This window comes from Magallana gigas, chromosome 4, assembly GCF_963853765.1.
Source record: "Magallana gigas chromosome 4, xbMagGiga1.1, whole genome shotgun sequence".
NCBI classification, from domain to species: Eukaryota; Metazoa; Mollusca; class Bivalvia; order Ostreida; family Ostreidae; genus Magallana; species Magallana gigas.
This window is the reverse complement of record NC_088856.1, coordinates 49502985-49523556: the sequence shown is the minus strand read 5'-3', so window position 1 is coordinate 49523556 and position 20572 is coordinate 49502985. Positions and strand designations below refer to the sequence as shown.

The 20572-nt window shown below is 35.4% G+C and overlaps 2 protein-coding genes across 13 annotated transcripts in view; one reads left to right on the top strand and one right to left on the bottom strand.

Annotated features, from left to right (window-relative positions):
- Nucleotides 1-20572, top strand: part of LOC109621053 (uncharacterized) — a 54678-nt gene that overhangs the window by 9405 nt on the left and 24701 nt on the right. For all 10 annotated transcript variants that reach the window (XM_066082714.1, XM_066082715.1, XM_066082713.1 and 7 more), the window contains exons 2-3: nucleotides 2098-2313; nucleotides 18299-18430. In XM_066082714.1, the coding sequence (XP_065938786.1) occupies nucleotides 2098-2313; nucleotides 18299-18430 (348 nt within the window). The remainder of the gene's footprint in view (nucleotides 1-2097; nucleotides 2314-18298; nucleotides 18431-20572) is intronic.
- Nucleotides 1-20572, bottom strand: part of LOC117682717 (integrase/recombinase xerD homolog) — a 72165-nt gene that overhangs the window by 40861 nt on the left and 10732 nt on the right. For 2 of the 3 annotated variants that reach the window (XM_066082722.1, XM_066082723.1), the window contains exons 2-3: nucleotides 19757-19883; nucleotides 16486-16616 (exon numbers count right to left, since the gene is read on the bottom strand). The exons of the other annotated variant lie outside the window; for it this stretch is intronic. In XM_066082722.1, the coding sequence (XP_065938794.1) occupies nucleotides 16486-16616; nucleotides 19757-19804 (179 nt within the window). In that variant the 5' untranslated portion in view covers nucleotides 19805-19883. The remainder of the gene's footprint in view (nucleotides 1-16485; nucleotides 16617-19756; nucleotides 19884-20572) is intronic. 3 annotated transcript variants of the gene reach the window in all.

Below are 20572 nucleotides of genomic sequence, written 5' to 3'. Positions count from 1 at the left end.
AATCTATATGCGCCGATCCCTGCTTTTAGGGAACTTTTCTTTTTCTTTTCATTTATATTATTTACACATGTACGTGAACATCGCCCCGTTTGTTTAATATCAAATAACTCTGTATGTAATTTTTTAACTTGCTAGTACAACTTCATGAGATGTTTTCTTTCTCCGACATATCTTTCCACGTGTTAGCATCATGTTCTCAACATGCATTTGATAAATGGGCGGGTCAATATAAATGCGCCAATCAGAATCTTTATTTCGAATCGCAATTGAAATACACACCGATTAGAAAGTGTCATCACTCAACGCAATGCTACATCGGTCGAAGCGAATACTTTCATGTAAGATTTGCGATAAATGCTAAATAGCATTTATAAATAGCTAAATACCAAGCTTAAAAATCTAAAGTTGAATGTAATAAACTCTTTTGAACAAAAAAATTGACTCAAACCTAGCAGAATTGTGAGCTCTATATCTTGCTAATACCGGTACTTCTGTTCGTGCGTCTCTGATCAAGACAAAAAATATTGTTTCAACGAGATAGCAGATTTGGCAGAGACGTGAACAACCAAACTTTGAGGGAAAATTGACTTATGATTGTACAAATTTTTAACATGTTTTGTTTGGTTTGGTGTTACTCTCGATCGTCACAGAAAGTACTTCAAAAATTGATTTCTTTTTCATTCTCATTGTTTTACATGGAAGTAAAGTCTGGATATTTTATTCACAATAATTATCAAAATCCACTATTTTTTCAATGTGAGAGGAGCAATGTCTTACAGTTAAATTGATACATGTATATCAAAACGGAAGACCTTTTTGTTGCTCTTGCAACAAGAGTCTAGTTGTATTTACATTTTCAACGGTGTTTGTCTTTGATAACATTTCGAATCAATTTTGAACCCTAAAACCCAATAACTTCATATAACATGAGTGACACAAAATGGGCGTGTCTTATAGCATAACCCAAAATGGTATTGGCTGCACCACGTAGTAATTGACATAGCATGTGCTACTTAAAATAATAGTGATTTTAAGTGCAAAAAAACAACGGCATCCTAACATCCACTCATGTCTTAAAGTTATTAAACTGTTGGGGTTTGAATTCGGGTCCTCTGGCATTCCAGTCCAGCACTCTACCGATCGAACTAAAGGGTTAACTTACTAGCCAGAGCAAGTAGGAATGCCATATATCTGACTCTACCACATTGTCTCCCTCCAAGAAAAGAGGCGTCCCCGACACTTCCGGAGTGCCAACACCTATGGGTTGAAGTACTAGAAACAATGTCTCTCACCCACCAGAGATCACCCAGGTCCCAACATGGGCACCAAATATAACAGAGACACTTGTTGCCTCTGCTGGGGTTTGAATCTGGGTCCTCTGGCACGCCAGTCCAGCACTCTACCAATCCAGCTAAAGGATTAACCCACTAGCCAGAGCTAGTAGGAATGTCATATACCTGACTCTACCACAATTATATAGTGAAAATGCATGAATTCTTTGAAAATCTTCTCTTCCCTTGGGTATTGAGCTGATGAATTATAAGTACATAGTTATGATTAGGTAGGGTGTCTATTCCAAAGTTGTGAATTTCGAAGGGGGGTATTTTTGATCACATATACGGTACAATCGACCTTTTCAATGTTAAACTAATGTGGTCAGGTGAGGGATGTTCCCCATGGGCCTATTTTCATAATACTTACCATTTAGTAAGTTTTAAATTAAATGTATTTTAAAAGATTGCCATTCTTAATTACTGTAACCTATTAAAAATCCATAATGATTTTAAAAATATGTCTAAGAAACTCTGAATACTAGTAGGAAGTCCAAATTGAGACAAATTTGCATGCTACAATCATGTACAAAGCATGTGGAAACATGTACAAAGAATTTCATGCAGCCTTTCCTGTAAACCATGTAGCTTTTTTGTAGACAGTGTTTCATGTAAACCATGTAGCATCTTGTGTAAACTGTGCAGTGTTTGTTCAAATGATGTACTTAGTGTAAAACCATTTGTGTGGCGTACATGTAACGTAGTACATAGCACATTTCAGGGTATGTAAATAAACTTTACAGAAAAGAAACTTTATTATTTGTAGAGTATAACCAAACCTGTCTGAAAAAAGTCTTTGACATGAAACTAAAGGGTGAAGAAATGGCAGCTACAGAGACGGATATAAGCATTACACTTGCGGAGCACTTGCTAGGAAAGTTAGCTCCTGGAGAGTCCTATAAAATTGATAATAAAGCAAGGGAAAAGAAGAGCTGCAGGTGTGGATGTAAAGTGACGCCTGTATTTGATGGAACAGGAATAGGTATGAAAAAACAGTTATGAAGGTACTTTTTTCATTGAACAAATTTATGTAAATGAGAACATGTGTAATAGTCATACACCGTGACAATTGGGACAGGACAATGGTGTCTGGCAAGTGATATATTATTTAGTACCGTAATGAAGTTTTTCCCCCTTTTTGTGGAAAGACCTATTAGAATTGTTCTGTTTATTTAGGTTTTCCATCTGCAACAGAAGATATTTCTACTATTATTTTCCTTATATTTCACTTTTATAGCTTATCTGAGCCAAAGGCATTAAGTGAGCTTTTCTGTTTACATTTTGTCCATTGTTCATTTATCTAGCTGTCTGTTAATGTGATGTTACTGTCTTTGAGATTTTTCAATTTTATCCTTTTTTAGATCACCTGAGCCAAAGGCTCAAGTGATCTTTTCTGATCACAATTTGTCCGTTGTCTGTCGTTGTCGTCGTGGTTGTTGTAAACTTTTCACATTTTCATCTTCACCTCAAGAACCACTGGGCCAATTTCAACCAAACTTGGCACAAAGCATCACTGGGTGAAGGGGATTCAAGTTTGTTCAAATGAAGGGCCACGCCCTCTTCCAAGGGGAGATAATTAGAAATTAGTGAAAAAGTAATGGTGTATTTTAAAAAAATCTTCTTCTCTAGAACCAATTGGCCAGAAAAGCTGTAACATGCATGAAAGAATACTCAGGTAGTGTAGATTCAAGTTTGTTCGAATCATGATCCCTGGGGTTACGGTGGGGCCACAATTGGGGGTCGACTTTTTACAAAGGAATGTATAGAGAAATATCTTTAAAAATCATCTTCTCTAGAACCAATTGGCCAGAAAAGCTGTAACTTGCGTGGAAGCATCCTCAGGTAGTGTAGATTCAAGTTTGTTCAAATCATGATCCCCACAGGTACGGTGGGGCCACAATGGGGGTCGAATTTTTACATAGAAATATATAGAAAAATATCTTTAAAAATCTTCTTCTCTAGAACCAATTGGCCAGAAAAGCTGTAACTTGCGTGGAAGCATCCTCAGGTAGTGTAGATTCAAGTTTGTTCAAATCATGATCCCCACAGGTACGGTGGGGCCACAATGGGGGTCGAATTTTTACATAGAAATATATAGAAAAATATCTTTAAAAATCTTCTTCTCTAGAACCAATTGGCCAGAAAAGCTGTAACTTTCGTGGAAGCATCCTCAGGTAGTGTAGATTCAAGTTGATTCAAATCATGATCCCCGGGGGTACAATGGGGCCACAATTGGGGGTCGAATTTTTACATAGGAATATATAGAAAAATATCTTTAAAAATCTTCTTCTCAAGAACCATCTGGCCAGAAAAGCTGTAACTTGCGTGGAAGCATCCTCAGGTAGTGTAGATTCAAGTTGATTCAAATCATGATCCCCGGGGGTACAATGGGGCCACAATTGGGGGTCAAATTTTTGCATAGGAATATATATAGAGAAATATCTTTAAAAATCTTTTTCTCTAGAACCAATTGGCCAGAAATTAGCGACAGGAGTTCACCTTATGCAGAAATCAATTGATCTCTGAACTTCATTTGATTTTAATTTGGATCTAATGATTAGATCACCGATATTTTTGTGTTTACTGTATGCAACCATAAGAGGTGTTGTGAATAGTTTTTTGCATACTTCGTCATGTTTTATGTTATCCAATTATTTCATAAGTTTCATTGTCCGTCATCGGTCTGTAAACTTTTTAAATTTGAACTTCTTCTCTAAAACGGCATGGCCAATTTCAACCAAATTTGGCACAAAGTACCTTATGGGAAGGTGAATCTAAATTGCAGAAATGAAAGACTGATCTTTATTCAAAGCGGAGAAAACCTCGAAACTGTAGAAAAAGGGGGGTGCATTTTTTAAAAATCTTCTTCTCAAGAACTACTGAGTCAAATTCAACGTAATTTAATTAGCATAAATCATCCTTATGGGAAGGAAAATATAAATTGCAAAATTGAAGGGCGAATTCTGTTTCAGATTTGAGTAATTTACGAAAATAATGATAACTATAGCAAAGCTCATTGCAAAGCAACGAGTGGGTCTTCCGTTAATGTCAAAAGTAAAGCTTGAAGTTCTTTTAAGAAGAAGAGTTCTTAAACCAATAACAAAAGACACTAAAACAAAACAAAAAATGAAAAAAATCGAATAATTCTTTGTACGACTTCACAAAATCCGAATGATTTTAAGTACGAGTTAACAAATACTTATCAATTACAAGAACGACTTAACCAAAAAAAATCTGAATGTGTTTAAGTACGACTTTAGAATTATCTAATTATTTTTGGTACGAGTTAATTTCACTTTCAACTTGACGCTATTTTTTAAACCAAGAACGCGGAATCAAAAGTCGAAAGTAAAGCTAGAAGTTCCTGTAAGAAGCATAGTTCTTAATCTAATAACAAGAGTAACAAAAACAAAAACAAAATTTAAAAAAATACAATTATTCTTGATATGACTTAACAAAATCTGAATGATTTTAAGTACGAATTAACAACCACATTTACGATTTCTATAACGACTTAACAAAAAAAGTGTTTAGGTACGACTTAGCAATGAATTTTAGGTACGAGTTAATTTTGACCTAGAACTTATTACTTTCTGAACCAAGAACGCGAAATCAAAATTTCCGGAAAAATCAATCTTCTCTGCAATGCATCGTCCGATTTTAAAATAGATATCAGTTTTAAATTAAGCTTAATAAGCTCGTGTTGCGTTTATCATTAACAACAAACTATTACTCATGAAAAAGTTATTATAAAAAGACTTTAGAGCCCTCCTGGTCCCAAATTTGAGGGACCAGCCCCCTTTTTAAATGGTTTCATAAATATAAACATATTTTTGTCAACAAATGTTTAAGAAATGTTGACCTTTTAAGACATATCTGAAAAACTGTGTTTTAAGGGCCAACCTTTAAACTCCTCAACGGGGCCACCAACAAAAAACTTTTTAGGTAGCATTTTGTTTAAAACATATTTCTAAGCAAATTTTCCTCTACACTGCTTTTCAAAGGGTTAACCTTCTGTATTGTGTGTTTGTTGCACTATCACATGTCAGAAACTAACCGATGTATAGTTTACTATAGATAAAATGTTCTATCATTAAAATGACAGGTTTAATGATAGAATTCTTCCCATAGTCTCACTTCATAACAAAGAAAAAAAATACTATCAAGCTGTATCTCGCCTAAATTCATATGACTAGTCTCAAATACCTACAATATTGCTCTTTTATAATCCCATTTTACCACATTAAATGTTTTTGCAGCGAAATCACTGTCACTTTCAACATCGCGTTTGAAAATTCGCTGTTTACGGTCGCCATGTTAATGATAAAATACGAGACATTCCGAGTGCGATTTCCAACAAAATGGCAGGCAAATTCAAACGTGTACATATTAAAAACATTGCATTGCTACGACCCATTAAATGGATATTTGTTGGATTTAACTACATTTGCATGTTCAAAAAGATTTGTAATGTATACAAATGTGTTTTTACCCTGCAGATAATTTGTACAGACTTAAAATCGTCCCGAAGCAGATCCGCTTCGCGGCTGCTACATTATGAGTATATGGGATGAATTCTTACTGTGACCTGAGCGTAGCCTTCTCACATTATGATTATTCTTTCTAAGTTTACTATGTCCCATCCACCTACATTTACTGGCTAAAAGGACGATTGCGAGTTTATTGTCTCCCAAGACAACAACTATTTCACGAGGCGAAGCCGAGGGAAATAGTTGCTGTCGAGGGGGGACAATTAACTTGCTATCGTCCGAATAGTCAGTAAATAGGAATTTTTTATTCAGAAGAAAACTTTATTTTTCGGCGGTACAGAATTTATTGATGATAAACAAATTAGAGTTATCGGACTTTGAATTTAACGAAGCGATCGGTTTACGTCAGAGGTGTTCCGTGTTTAAATAGGGAGGAAATCGAATGCCCCCGGTGAATAGTTTCGATGACTGTTCACCATGGGCAGATAGCACAGAAACAGTTTCACTGTTAGATAGAATACACTGTAGCATGTTTATTCATAGCTGCAGGTCTGTAGCTCTCGGTCTGAAAAATATCGGATGGACGACCTGGGTTGTCTATCCGGTTGTCCCAGGTCGTCCATCTGAAATTTTTCAGACCGGGGGCTACAGACCTGCAGCTAGTTTATTCATTGTAATTTTACATACAAAATATTCACAGATATTCACTATATTTAAATTTTCATCCTGATTTGCAAAAAATATGGGGCAGGTGGTCGGGTTTTATTTTTTAGGTCACCTGAGTAAACTCAGGTGACCTGACCTATTGCTATCTGTTTTCGTCCGTCGTCGTGCGTCGTGCGACGTGCGTCGTGCGTTAACAATTTACATTTTTAACTTCTTCTTAAAAACTACAAGGCCAATTGTTCCCATTTTTGGTGTGAAGCATCTTTATGGTAAGAGGAATGTAAATTGTGAAATTGGTGGCTCTACCACCACCAGGGTGCCACAGGTGGGGCCAAATATGCAAAAAACAGCCAAATTTTCAAAAATCTTCTTCTCTACTCCCACACATGTGAGGAAAAAACTGATTGCATGGTTATGATGTCCATGAAGCCCTCTACCAAAATTGTGAAATTCATGGCCCCTGGGTCAGGGGTTCAGGCTCTAGGGTGGGGCCAATATGGCCATATAGTAAAAATGTATTAAATCTTAGAAAATCTTCTTCTCTACTCCCATAGATATTTGCTAAAAACTAAATACATGGATATGATGTCCATGAAGCCCTCTACCAAAATTGTGAAATTCATGGCCCCTGGGTCAGGGGTTCAGGCTTTAGGGTGAGGCCAATATGGCCATATAGTAAAAATGTATTAAATCTTAGAAAATCTTCTTCTCTACTCCCATAGATATTTGTTTAAAACTAAATGCATGGATATGATGTCCATGAAGCCCTCTACCAAAATTGTGAAATTCATGGCCCCTTGGTCAGGGGTTCAGGCTCTAGGGTGGGGCCAATATGGTCATATAGTAAAAATGTATTAAATCTTAGAAAATCTTCTTCTCTACTCCCATATATATTTGTTTAAAACTAAATGCATGGATATGATGTCCATGAAGCCCTCTACCAAAATTGTGAAATTCATGGCCCCTGGGTCAGGGGTTCAGGCTCTAGGGTGGGGCCAATATGGTCATATAGTAAAAATGTATTAAATCTTAGAAAATCTTCTTCTCTACTCCCATAGATATTTGTTTAAAACTAAATGCATGGATATGATGTCCATGAAGCCCTCTACCAAAATTGTGAAATTTATGGTCCCTGGGTCAAGGGTTCAGGCTCTAGGGTGGGGCCAATATGGCCATATAGTAAAAATGTATTAAATCTTAGAAAATCTTCTTCTCTACTCCCATATATATTTGTGAAAAACTAAAGGCCTGGATATGATGTACATGAAGTCTTCTACCTAAATTGTGAAATTTATGATCGCTGGGATAGGTGTTTAGGCACTAGGGTGGGGCAAATATGGCACAGGAAGGGCCCAAATATCTTGAAAACGGTTAAAATCCCCACCCCTAAACCATATATATTCTTGTTCCTTGTGTTAAGGGCCATCAAATGGTATGTAGGTCATGGGCCTCAGGGGTGGTTCCTGACCCCCCTCAAACAGGAAGAGCCCAAATATCTTGAAAACGGTTAAGAACCCCACCCCTAAACCATATATATTCTTGTTCCTTGTGTCAAGGGGCATCATATGGTATGTAGGTCATGGGCCCTGGGAATGGTCCTGACCCCCCTCAAACAGGAAGTGCACAAATAACTTGTAAACGGTTGAGATCCCCACCCCTAAACCATATATATTCTTGTTCCTTGTGTCAAGGGGCATCATATGGTATGTAGGTCATGGAACTTGGGGTGGTCCTGACCTCCTCAAACAGGTAGTGCCCGAATATCTTGAAAACGGTTGAGATCCCCACCCCTAAACCATATATATTCTTGTTCCTTGTGTCAAGGGGCATCATATGGTATGTAGGTCATGGGCCCCGGGGATGGTCCTGACCCCCCTCAAACAGGAAGTGCACAAATAACTTGAAAACGGTTGAGATCCCCACCCCTAAACTATATATATTCTTGTTCCTTGTGTCAAGGGGCATCATATGGTATGTAGGTCATGGGCCCTTGGGGTGGTTCTGACCCCTCTCAAACAGGTAGTGCCTGAATATCTTGAAAACGGTTAATATCCCCACCCCTAAACCATATATATTCTTGTTCCTTGTTTATGTTAGTTCACCTGATATATAGTTAAGGACCCCTGGGAACCACATGAAACTTTGTGGGTCATCCCTACTCTATATGATAGCCTCGTTCGTTTGGGAGACTTTATAATCGCCCCGATTATAATTTACATCTTGTTTTCCTTGCTTCTTCCTAATGGAGTTATCTTCCTTTGCTTGTTCATATGTAGTAATTAATCGTTGAATATAATGTAATTATAAAGAAGTTGTATGATCAAAAGAGTTATGCAAGGCTTTTTATCATTTGAAACAAAAACAGTTTTTGAACTTTCAAAATAAACAAATAGACTTGTTAATAGTAAAGTAATAATTGGCTAACTAAAATCACTGATATATAAAGGTAAAATGATTTTGGTATATATGCCAGATGGTGATTCTCAACGAATGTTGAATATTCAAAAACTGGAACAGGAGAAGTCAGTAACTCATGATGGCTTTTATCGATAAAGCTGGGTTTTTTTTCGTTTGTTTAAATGCCCATAGGGAGAGTTTCTGTCTGCCCCGGGGGGATGGGAGGTTGTTTTAGATAAAACATGAATAATAACCACCTTGTTATTATTATTAAATTATTTTCTATCAGAGTCTTGCACCTTTTCAATATCAGGTCATGCATTCTTTTATGATCTTTTAAGTTTTTCGCTAAAATTATAGGTTTAATAGTCGTTTTTGAAAGATTTCAGGCAGGGAGGTGGTCGTCATTACAAATTAAAAATGTTTCTATTCCAGAATAAAACTTAACTAAATGCATATATGAGACTCCTTGACAAGTTTGTGTATGGGTTATGCTACTCAGGTGACCGTTAAGGCCATTTGGCCTCTTGTTATTTTTATAAAAATACCTTACTCACCGATCATGTTCTAGCTCTATTATTTTAAGTTGTTAATGCTAATATAAGTACACAAACCCACATGTAATCTTTTAATTCCATTTTATTTTGACTTAACTTTTAATGCATGAACGCATTTGTACCCTTATGATAACAAACATAACTGGAATCAAACGGTAATCCACATGTTTAGGCAGCCATTAAAATGTTTTGAGAATTTTTTGTATACGAAGCTCTTTTTTTTTCCCCAATTTTTTTTTCCACACAATTTTTTTTATTTCAAAATAAAATAAAATGCATTGGGGCGGGCCATTTTCAGAGGGGCTTGCGGGGATGAGAATCTATGAAATTAATTTTACGTGGCCTAAGCCTTCATATACAGCAACTTTCAATTTTACAAAAATATTAACAGGTACTTCATCCAATCTGTCCCTTGCTACCTTTAACTTAGTACATTTACATTTTATGAAAAGACATTTTGTCTTAGAATTAGAAAACTAATGCAATTCTGAGAAAAAGTATACCACATATTGCCAATTCCATTGAGGTTTAAGATAAATATGGCCATTTAAGTGAACCCACCATTTCCACTTTCCTCTATTGAACACAGATTCATAGGGTTCTCCATTGTAAAACATCTTTACCTGACCTTTAAGAAGTCAATTGTTGTTCAACCTCCATTTATAAGAAACCTTATTCAATACTACATACATCTACATGATATTATCATGATAAAAGCATCACATCACTTAGAAATGCCCTTACATGTATACCCCCCCCCCTATCTTTTGATTATGAATTCATGAAAAAGTCAATGATACTAAAAATTGATTTTTTTTTGTTTATTGGATGATTTGTAGCATTTTTATTAACAAATAGACTTGCTGTCCTGCATGTCATTTCTTGTTTCCCTGAAAAAAGTAAGCTAACAATCATATTTAGTGAATATCTCATCTATTATGGTTTTTAGTCTCCTTTTAACTATGCTAAAACAGTGAGACCTACAATTAAGTTAGACATCTGCCTTAAATTAAAATTAAATTCAAACATACTTGGACAGCTGGACACGGATGAGAATGCCATGAAAAATGTTCAAATTTGACATGCTTTTCTACATTTTTCTATGCATATATACATTAAAAAGGTAAAAATAAGTTGTTTCTTGTTCATTTCAAAAGTAATTATCAAAGCAGATGTTATTTCAATTTCAAATGTACATTTACTGTTACATATCGTACATGTAATCTAACTATATAATCTTAATGGAGACAATTTGAAAGAAGGGGTATTTAACAATTATGTAAACACATCTAAATATCATATTAAATTACAAAATAAAGGAAACAAAATTGCATACTTTTATTGAAAAACAAATTTTCACAACTAACAATTGTAAATTTCTTTAAACAGCCTTTTTAGCTCACCTGAGCTGAAAGCTCAAGTGAGCTATTCTGATCACATTTTGTCCGTCGTCCGTCTGTCCGTCCGTCTGTCTGTCCGTCTGTCCGTCTGTCCGTCTGTCCGTCTGTAAACTTTTTACATTTTGAACTTCTTCTCTAAAACCGCTTATCCAATTTCAACCAAATTTGGCACAAAGCATCCTTATGGGAGGGCGAATATAAATTGCAGAAATAAAAGTTTGATCTGTATTCAAAGCGGAGAAAACCTTGAAACTGTAGAAAAAGGGGGGTGCATTTTTAAAAAACTTCTTCTCAAGAACTACCGAGGCAAATTCAACCTAGTTTAGCATAAATTATCCTTATGGGAAGGAAAATATAAATTGCAAAAATTAAGTGGTAATTCTGTTTCAAATCTGAGTTATTACGAAAATAATAATAAAGGAAAGGCGTGTTTCAATCAGTTTAATAGCTTCGGGTTCGGCATCCGGTAAAATGATTCCATACTTCTAAAACGAGGTTCTTTGTTTAAAGCAGCCATGACATTATACGAAAAAGGGTCGATCTGACTATGATGAATTTGCTTGTTGTGCAACAGTTCGCGTATGAAGGGAAATTTTGAAACATACAAAATATATTGGTGCCGATTTTGTGAAGTAAATTGAGGCTAAATATTTCAATGCGTTGACAGTTTTCACACGTGACGTTGGTGTTAGCTTGTTCTGATTTTCGTTTCGTTCTCATTATGCTTTGTAACCTGGAAACTATCGTCTGTATTTCGTGATTTTTACGTATCAAATCAAACAGAGACTTCGGTAAATCAAACAGTTAACTGTTTACCTGCGCAAATTAAGCAAAATCGGATGTAGGGGTACTGAAATACAATTCATTCTATCGGTAATTCGGCATTATCTTTTGCGTAATGGTACATGTAGATTAATGCAATAGGTTTTGTTGAGATGCTCGGCATTTTCTCGAGTTTATTCAGTTTAAATAGAGTTTGATATCGCTGACGGAAATATGTAGGTATATACATGTATATATATATATGATTCATTTCGAAAAAATAAATTGTGTTCTTTATTTGTTATACATGTAGTGCATGTTTCTTGTGTTTAATTGTTTACAATTTCTATTTACTAACCGTATTTGAGTGTTAAGTTTCGAATTATAAGCAAGATACAGAGATTTGCTCACAATTCTATGTTTGTACACAGATCTTAAAAACTAAAGCTTAAAAAGGTAAAAAAAATTGTCAATATTTATTAAGAAAATTTTCAAAGTCTGTTCTTCCAGAAACCAACTTTAACAACTTATCGTATTGTAAACTTAACCTTTTTAGCTCATCTGAGGGTGGGGCCACAATTGGGGGTCGAAGTTTAACAAATGAATATATAGAGTAAATCTTTAAAAATCTTCTCCTCAGAAACTAATCAGCCAGGAAAGCTGAAACTTGTGTGAAAGCATCATCAGGTAATGTAGATACAAATTTGTGAAAATCATGATCCCCGGAGGTAGGGTGGGGCCACAATGAAGGATCGAAGTTTTACATAGGAATATATAGAATAAATCTTTATAAAATCTTCTTCTCAGACATTAATCAGCCAGGAAAGCTGACACTTGTGTGGAAGGATCCTCAGGTAGTGTAGATTCATAGTTGTGAAAATCATGACCCCCGGGGGTAGGGTGGGGCCACAATGGGGGGTCGATGTTTTACATAAGAATAAACAGAGTAAATCTTTAAAAATCTTCTATTCAAAAACTAATCAGCCAGGAAAGCTGAAACTTGTGTGAAAGCATCCTCAGGTAGTGTAGATTCATAGTTGTGAAAATCATGATCCCCAGGGGTAGGGTGGGGCCACAATGGGGGGTCAAAGTTTAACAAAGGAATATATAGAGTAAATCTTTAAAAATCTTCTTCTCAGAAACAAATTAGCCAGGAAAGCTGAAACTTCTTCGGAAGCATCCTCAGGTAGTGTTGATTCAAAGTTGTGAAAATAATAACCCCTGGGGGTAGAATGGGGCCACAATGGGGGGGGGATCGAAGTTAAACATATGATTATATAGAGTAAATCTTTAAAAATCTTCTTCTCAGAAACTAATCAGCCAGGAAAGCTGAAACTTGTGTGGAAGCATCCTCAGGTAGTGTAGATTCAAATTTGTGAAAATCATAACCCTGGGGGTAGGTTTGGGCCACAATGGGAGGTCGATGTTTTACATAGGAATAAACAGAGTAAATCTTTAAAAATCTTCTTCTCAGAAACTAATCAGCCAGGAAAGCTGAAACTTGCGTGAAAGCATCCTCAGGTAGTATAGATTCATAGTTGTGAAAATCATGATCCCCAGGGGTAGATTGGGGCCACAATGGGGGGTCAAAGTTTAACAAAGGAATATATAGGGTGAATCTTTAAAAATCTTCTCAGAAACTAATCAGCCAGATGTTTCTTCATAATTGTTAAGACTTTGGCCCCAGGACAATTCTTTGGCCTCCCGAGAAGGTTCAGAGTTTGATGTACGTTTATATCTAATATATAAACTATTGTTAAGGATCATTTTGAGAACTGCAATACTCAACATATGATATGACTATAAAATCATCTTGTTAGAAAAGGGACTAATGATTATAAACATAAGAATATCCAGGGGAAAATGGATTTTATTTATACAGGATCTACATGTATTATTGTACATTGTCCAGATAGTTTGTATTATGACGCCATTGAGCTGATTTTATCATACATATTGTTCCTCAGGTGAGCGATGTGGCCCATGGGCCTCTTGTTTTGTTTGTGAGTCATAATTTTTTATCAAACACAAACCACAACAAGGCATGATGCCTCTTTAAAGTTCCATTATTGCTTATGCATTATCCAATTTAATTTGTATTACCGGTAAAGTCTGTAGAACACAAGGAAATATACATGTGGGTAGAGGTGACAGGTTAACCTCAAGAGCTGTTTTTATTTATTTTATTTTGTAAACAATTCTGTTGGGTGTGTATTAGCTGGGTTAGATGTGGATTTAGCTTGGTTAGTTAACGCATGCATAACCCCTTTGAGCATGCGCCGATTTTCTTGTACAGTAGATTTCTTATAAATCCCAAAAAATTGTAAATCTCCATCTGTTATGTCAGTAAATCCTCGCGTTGTACAAATCTTACGGTAACTGACATGATATAAAAGCATTTGAACTGCCACACACACATATATATAAATCCAATAGCATATTATGACACCCTGCCTTCGCCTTCAATGCCAAATTAAATCCATAGATGTTTTACGGAGTTCTGTGAGCAGATGAATTTCAAATCAAGATAATCTCAAACACATAATCTCTCTCATGTCTCACAATCGTAACAACGTATTTTAAATCGCGAAATGACCAGACAAACGCTCCGATGTAAACACTAGAACTTACAGCACCTTCCTCATGCAGACTACCACTCATCGACGTCACATTATATAAATAGTGCCTGCTTGGGAGGGTACCAGTTGAAATTGACACCCCGAGAAAACCATTAATCGTCAACCAACGCGAAGCGGAGGTTGACAATGGTTTTCGAGGGGTGTCAATTTCAACTGGTACCCTCCCAAACAGGCACTATTACAGTTAATTTTATTATACTGAATGTTTTAATTATAGCAAATTTTACTTCTTTTATATTGAAAAGACGTGAGTTTTACGGCGAACCGTACGCGCATAATTAATGCGCATGTAACAATTCATTCTATCGGCCCATTGCCAAGTGTGTTGCTAACGCTGAGGATATGAGAACGAACTGTCAACTGCGTCTAAACCAATCAGATTTCAGTATTTAACATGAAAGTATAATAATGTAAAATACGACGTCACAGGTACATTGTTTTCCTGAACTTTCTTAACCTGAAGCAAACCTTGCACCTTGTAAGTAATATAAGGCATATAGTCTTTTTTATTAAACACACATACTTATAATTTGTTGTAAAAAGTTTCATTTTATACACACAATCAAATATCACAAGAGGAAATCAAACTGGAAAGTAGAAAATAGAAAAATCGAAGTTCGAAGTTTGAAGATCCATGATCCGCACTCATGTTTTACCTCCAGCTAAGATGTGCATTTTTAGTGTGCAAGTGGAGAGTTTTCAAGCCGCTGTGACGTCATTTTTCACAACCTTATTTCATATTCAGTGATCAGAGATTCAGAGATCAGAGATCAATGAAATATAACTCGTATTGTCCTCGGAGATAGACGAAAAGTATAATTTTCATTATAGGATGATTTTATAATGTGTACATAATATAGAGTATAGATCTACTCGGTAATTTCTCTGCACATGCATTTTTTAAAAAAATCCTCATTATTTCACAAATGCAAGCTTTCCTGCTCACATAATGCATGTACGTATTTAATGCTTTTCACATGCAATATTTATATCATGATGCTGTTGTGTAGCTCTGTATATATAGCAGAAGTATATGCATGCTAATAAATACCTACATTTTATTTCCTCTTTAGTATAAGTATAATGATATTTCATTTGGATGTCGGAAGCAAATTAAAAAAAATGGAAATATATGTTACAAAAAAAATTAAATATTGTGTACATCTAATTTTAATTTAAATGAATGAAAATGGGGTGCTAACCCCCTTTCTCATTTATTTTCTGTTTCCGACGTCCCCTCTCTCTCTCTCTCTCTCTCTCTCTCTCTCTCTCTCTCTCTCTCTCTCTCTCTCTTATTGCAATTTACTAATGCACGGCTTGTGATTATTGTGATTATGTAGTATATGCACCCTCTGATCCTTAAACACCCTCTGTAGTATGCTAGCTAGCTTTGTAACATAACTGCATGGTGTGCGCTTTTGTGCTCATGCGTATGGGTCACTAACCAGCTAATCCAAGCACTATGGACACTGGGGGTTCTAGCTAGTGCCAACAAATCTATTTGAAGTGTTGCGAGTCTTGAACGAACAAAGTTTTATTATATTTAAAAAATAATTCAATCATGCCTAACAAACACATTTTCAGAATAAATGTTGCTTGATTCAAACAATAGCTTCCGGTCTGAAAAAATTGGATTGACGACTTAACTCAAATTACTCCCATCCCAAACTTTTCTTTTTAAGCGCTAAGCATACGCAGTACGCAAAGCGCTGTTGGCATTGCTTTTCGGGGATGCCACTTCTGAATTAGTGCCACCTATAATCATCTAAAAATAATCTGATGACTCAATGTCTAATAATAGAATGCAGAGAAGAACTCGGCTGCGGTATCGGTGAAAAGGCAAAATCATGATCCCCAGGGGTTGGGTGGGGCCACATTGGGGGGGGGGGGGGTGGTGGTGTTAAAGTTTTACATAGGAATATGTAGAGTAAATCTTTAAAAATCTTCTTCTCAGAAACTTATCAGCCAGATGATTCTTTATAATTGTTAAGACTTTGGCCCCAGGACAATTCTTCGGCCTCACAAGAAGGTTCAGAGTTTGATGTAGGTTTATATCCCATATATAAAAAATTGTTAAGGATCTTTTTGAGAACTGCAATACTCAACATGTGATATGACTATAAAATCATCCTGTTAGAAAAGGGACTAATGATTATAAACATAAGAATATCCAGGGGGAAAATGGATTTTATTTATACAGGATCTACATGTATTATTGTACATTGTCCAGATAGTTATCATACCTATTTTCCTCAGGTAAGCGATGTGGCCCATGGGCCTCTTGTTGATGTTGGGGATCATGAGCTGCATTTCTGATGCTTTGGTCATCATCTACATCATCATTATCCTCTTCAGCATCATCTTCCTGGAGAAGCTGTAGAAAAAGGGGGATGCATTTTAAAAAATCTTCTCAAGAACTACTGAGTCAAATTCAACGTAATTTTGCATCAATAATCCTTATGTAAAGGAAAATATAAATTGCAAAAATTATTGGCGAATTCTGTTTCAAATTTGAGTAATTTATGAAAATAAAAATTAAGAGATAATTGCTGTCAATCAGTTTATAACTTCAGGTTCGGTATTCCATATCGAAAACAAAAGTTCTTTGTAAAGCAGCCATGTTTGAATGTTGACGCATGTCAAACTGACAAAGATGAATTTGCTTGTTGTGCAACAGTTTACGTGCGAAGGGATACTTGAAACATGCTAAATATATTTGTGTCGATTTCGTGAAGTGAATTGAGGTTAAATCTTTCAATGCGTTGACATTTCACTCGTGACCCTGGTTTTACGTTGTTTTGAATTTCGTTTATGCTTTTTAACTTGAGGGGAAATATCGCCTGTATTTTAGAATTTTTACGTATTGAATCAAATATAGACTTTGGTAAATCAGACATAAATACTATACATTCTATTGGTAATTCGGTAATCGTTATGGTTGATTATAATGAAACGTGTTTTGTTAAGATGCTCTGCATTTTCAGTCTAAACGGTGATTGTTTTTGCTGCTAGAAATATATAGGTATTATGTATTTATTATGAAAAAATAAATTGTGCCCTTTCTTTGTTTTAGTGCATGTTTCCTCTGTTTTAATTGTTTACAATTTTCTCTTTACTAACCATATTCAGCTGTGTCAAGTTTCGATTTATAAGCAAGATACAGAGCTTTGCTCACAGAACTGAGGCCATTCTTTTGTTCATTCTGAATAGGAAAAAACTATATCGAGATATACTTCTACTCTTAAATGAATCAAAATAGTTTTATATAACATTTGATCAGGTTTTGGTAAAGGAGAATTAATAATTTTTTTATTTGATAAAAAACAAAAGAAAACCCGTGGGGGGCTTCATCACCTTAAAAATCGTTTATTAGTATTTTTTTCGCTTGAAACAAGTTGGTACTCTGTAACACTCTTGTAGATGTGATTTTCAGTCATAAATAGAATAAATTGACTTTGACTTCTAAGCGCTTACCTCGGAATCCATGCTGGCTGCTGAGGTCATAGGTCACAGAATACATATTGGTTATCATCAGAGATCATTCGGAAATTAATCAGTTATAATAGCGTCCAACACAAAACTGGACATAGCGGCGTGGAATTTCAGCAAGTCTAGAGATCTTCACAGATTTCATTTTGAACCTGTATTGTTCTGATACACGTTTATAACCGAGGATGATTAAATATAAGGAGTTGGAAATGATATCAATGAACATGAATTTAGCAGCTAATGCAGCTTTAAAGGAAATTTTGATACACAAGGAAAAATGTCATGCATACTGTGTACAACATTATCAGTTTCACATAGCAGTGACATGAATTCAGAAAACCACAGTGTTGTGATCTGAAAAAAAATTGGATCACACTCTTCAAAATTAACAGCATCAAAAAAGGGAAATTAGTGGTTGATTAATAAATTTATTTACCTTTCCATGGTTCCTGTACAGTATTGTGTTATACACAGGTGACTGTTAAGGTCCTTGGGCCTTTTGCTATACAAAACAAAATAATCATTTACATGCAAAACTGTAATAATAATAATTGCAATCACTTTTAGGTCATGAACAAGTTTGGCATGGATTTATTGATATTGTCTTCTCCTCACATCTCGGAATTCATTCCATGGCAAATGCTGTGTTAGATATTGAAGAAAATATTTCCAAAAAAAGAAGAGTTGATGAACAGGATGGTAAGGATCATAAAATTTATTCAATGCATTTACCCTAAAGTATCGTGTATAAATTGCACTCGCAGCAGGTCCTAAAAATGTCGAAAACAACGGCCGTGATTTCCCCCAAAACTATTGATGTTTCATAACAATTTTATAATATAAGCATAATTTCTGTAATTTTGTGATCAGAATATTATAGCTCAGGCAAAGAAAATCAACGGCCGCCATTTTCCTAAATAACTATCTGTGTTTAATGATAATTTTATAACCCAAGCGCGTTTACTTTAATTTCATGATTAGAACTTGGCCCAATGATATTAGAGTCAAAGTCTGACAAAAAAAACCATAAGCCGTTTTTATCTTAATGAAATCCAAGGGCAATTAATTATTTCATCATCGTTATAATTGATGAAAAGTGTACAAGGAAAGTATGATTTAAATGGGCAGGATCATATATCATTTGACACTTCATAAAAAACGAATTTCTTATACGCGGTGAAGAAGTTGAAGATCATCAAGTATGTAGAGACAAATGGCAAACAAGCTTAGTGCTTAAAAGCAATAATGTTTGCAGTGATCTGAAAGAATTGTTTTAATTGATTAATTATAGTCAAACTCTTTGATTGTTGTTAAATAAACAGTGTGAAGAAACGTATGTATGTTGTATATTGTTATTATTAAGTCATACAAATGATCAATGTATTTTTTGCAGTGTCTGTGTAAAGTGATAACGTTTAACTTCATAACCATGATAACTGGACACAAATTTATCAAGTTAAATAAAATCATAATAATTGCTTATAGAACACCCTGTGAAGTCAGACACAAGTCAGGTGCATGCTTCTGACACTGGAAATTGTTAAACAAACATTGACCATGCGCCGAGTCAACAGGTGGCTGCTTATGTAATGGCGAATGCACTGGCGATAACTTGTTTGATGCAAGGAGTAGTTGTTTGAGAGGATAAATATTTCAATAAATGGAAATAATAAAACTAAGAGTAAGGTATTTCTGACACAGTAAGTTTAGTTTAAACTGAAACAATTTGCATAGCGTGCGATATCGACAGACACTACTCCTGTGGTATCCAAAATCACGGCTTGAAAAATGGGGTAAAATTTTAGTCCTATGTACACTACGCACCCTCCACTTTTGATCAAATTTTGACTGAAAAAGAGTGTGTGTTATACACGGGACTTTACGGTAAATTTATTTTGTCTAACTAAAAGAAGAAAAACCAGAGCAAAGCTCGTTGCAAAGCAACGAGTAGGTCTGATTGTCCCCGAAGGACAGGTATTATTAGTTACATAGTCAAGTAGTGACACCTGGTTATTAATTTTATACCTGCAGGCGAGGCGAAGCTTTTCTGATCACATTTTGTTCCTCGTCCATCTGTTCGTCTTTAAATTTTCACATTTTGAACTTCTTCTCTAAAACCACTGTTCTTCTCTCAAACCAAATTGTTCAAAGACTGTTTAAAGCAGAAAGAAAATTATTTATTTTTGAACTTTGAAATTTCTTTGATTTTTGTAGCCATGATGAGTTATTGTATTATAAATGCATCACTACCTATTTTATAAGGAAATATACTAAGTTTTTTTTAAAGCAGCGCAAAACATAATTCATTTACTTATTCTAATATTTTTAAGCTCACCTGAGCTGAAAGCTCAAATGAGCTTTTCTGATCACTTTTTGTCCGGCGTCCGTCTGTCTGTCTGTCTGTCCGTCCGTAAACTTTTTACATTTTCGACTTCTTCTCCAAAACCACTGGGCCGATTTCAACCAAACTTGGCACAAAGCATCCTTAGGTATAGGGGATTTAAGTTTGTTAAAATGAAGGGCCATGCCCTCTTTCAAGGGGAGATAATAAAAATTCATTGAAAATTTGTTGGTATTTTTCAAAAATCTTCTTCTCAAAAACCATTTGGCCAGAAAAGCTGAAACTTGTATGGAAGCATCCTCAGGTAGTGAGGATTCATGTTTGTTCAAATCATCATCCAGGGGGGTAGGGTGGAGCCACAATGGGGGGTCGATTTTTACATAGGAAGATATAGAGTAAATGTTTAAAAATCTTCTTCTCTGAAACTGATCAGCCAGGAAAGCTGAAACTTGTGTGGAAGCATCCTGAGGTAGTGTAGATTCAAGTTTGTTCAAATCATG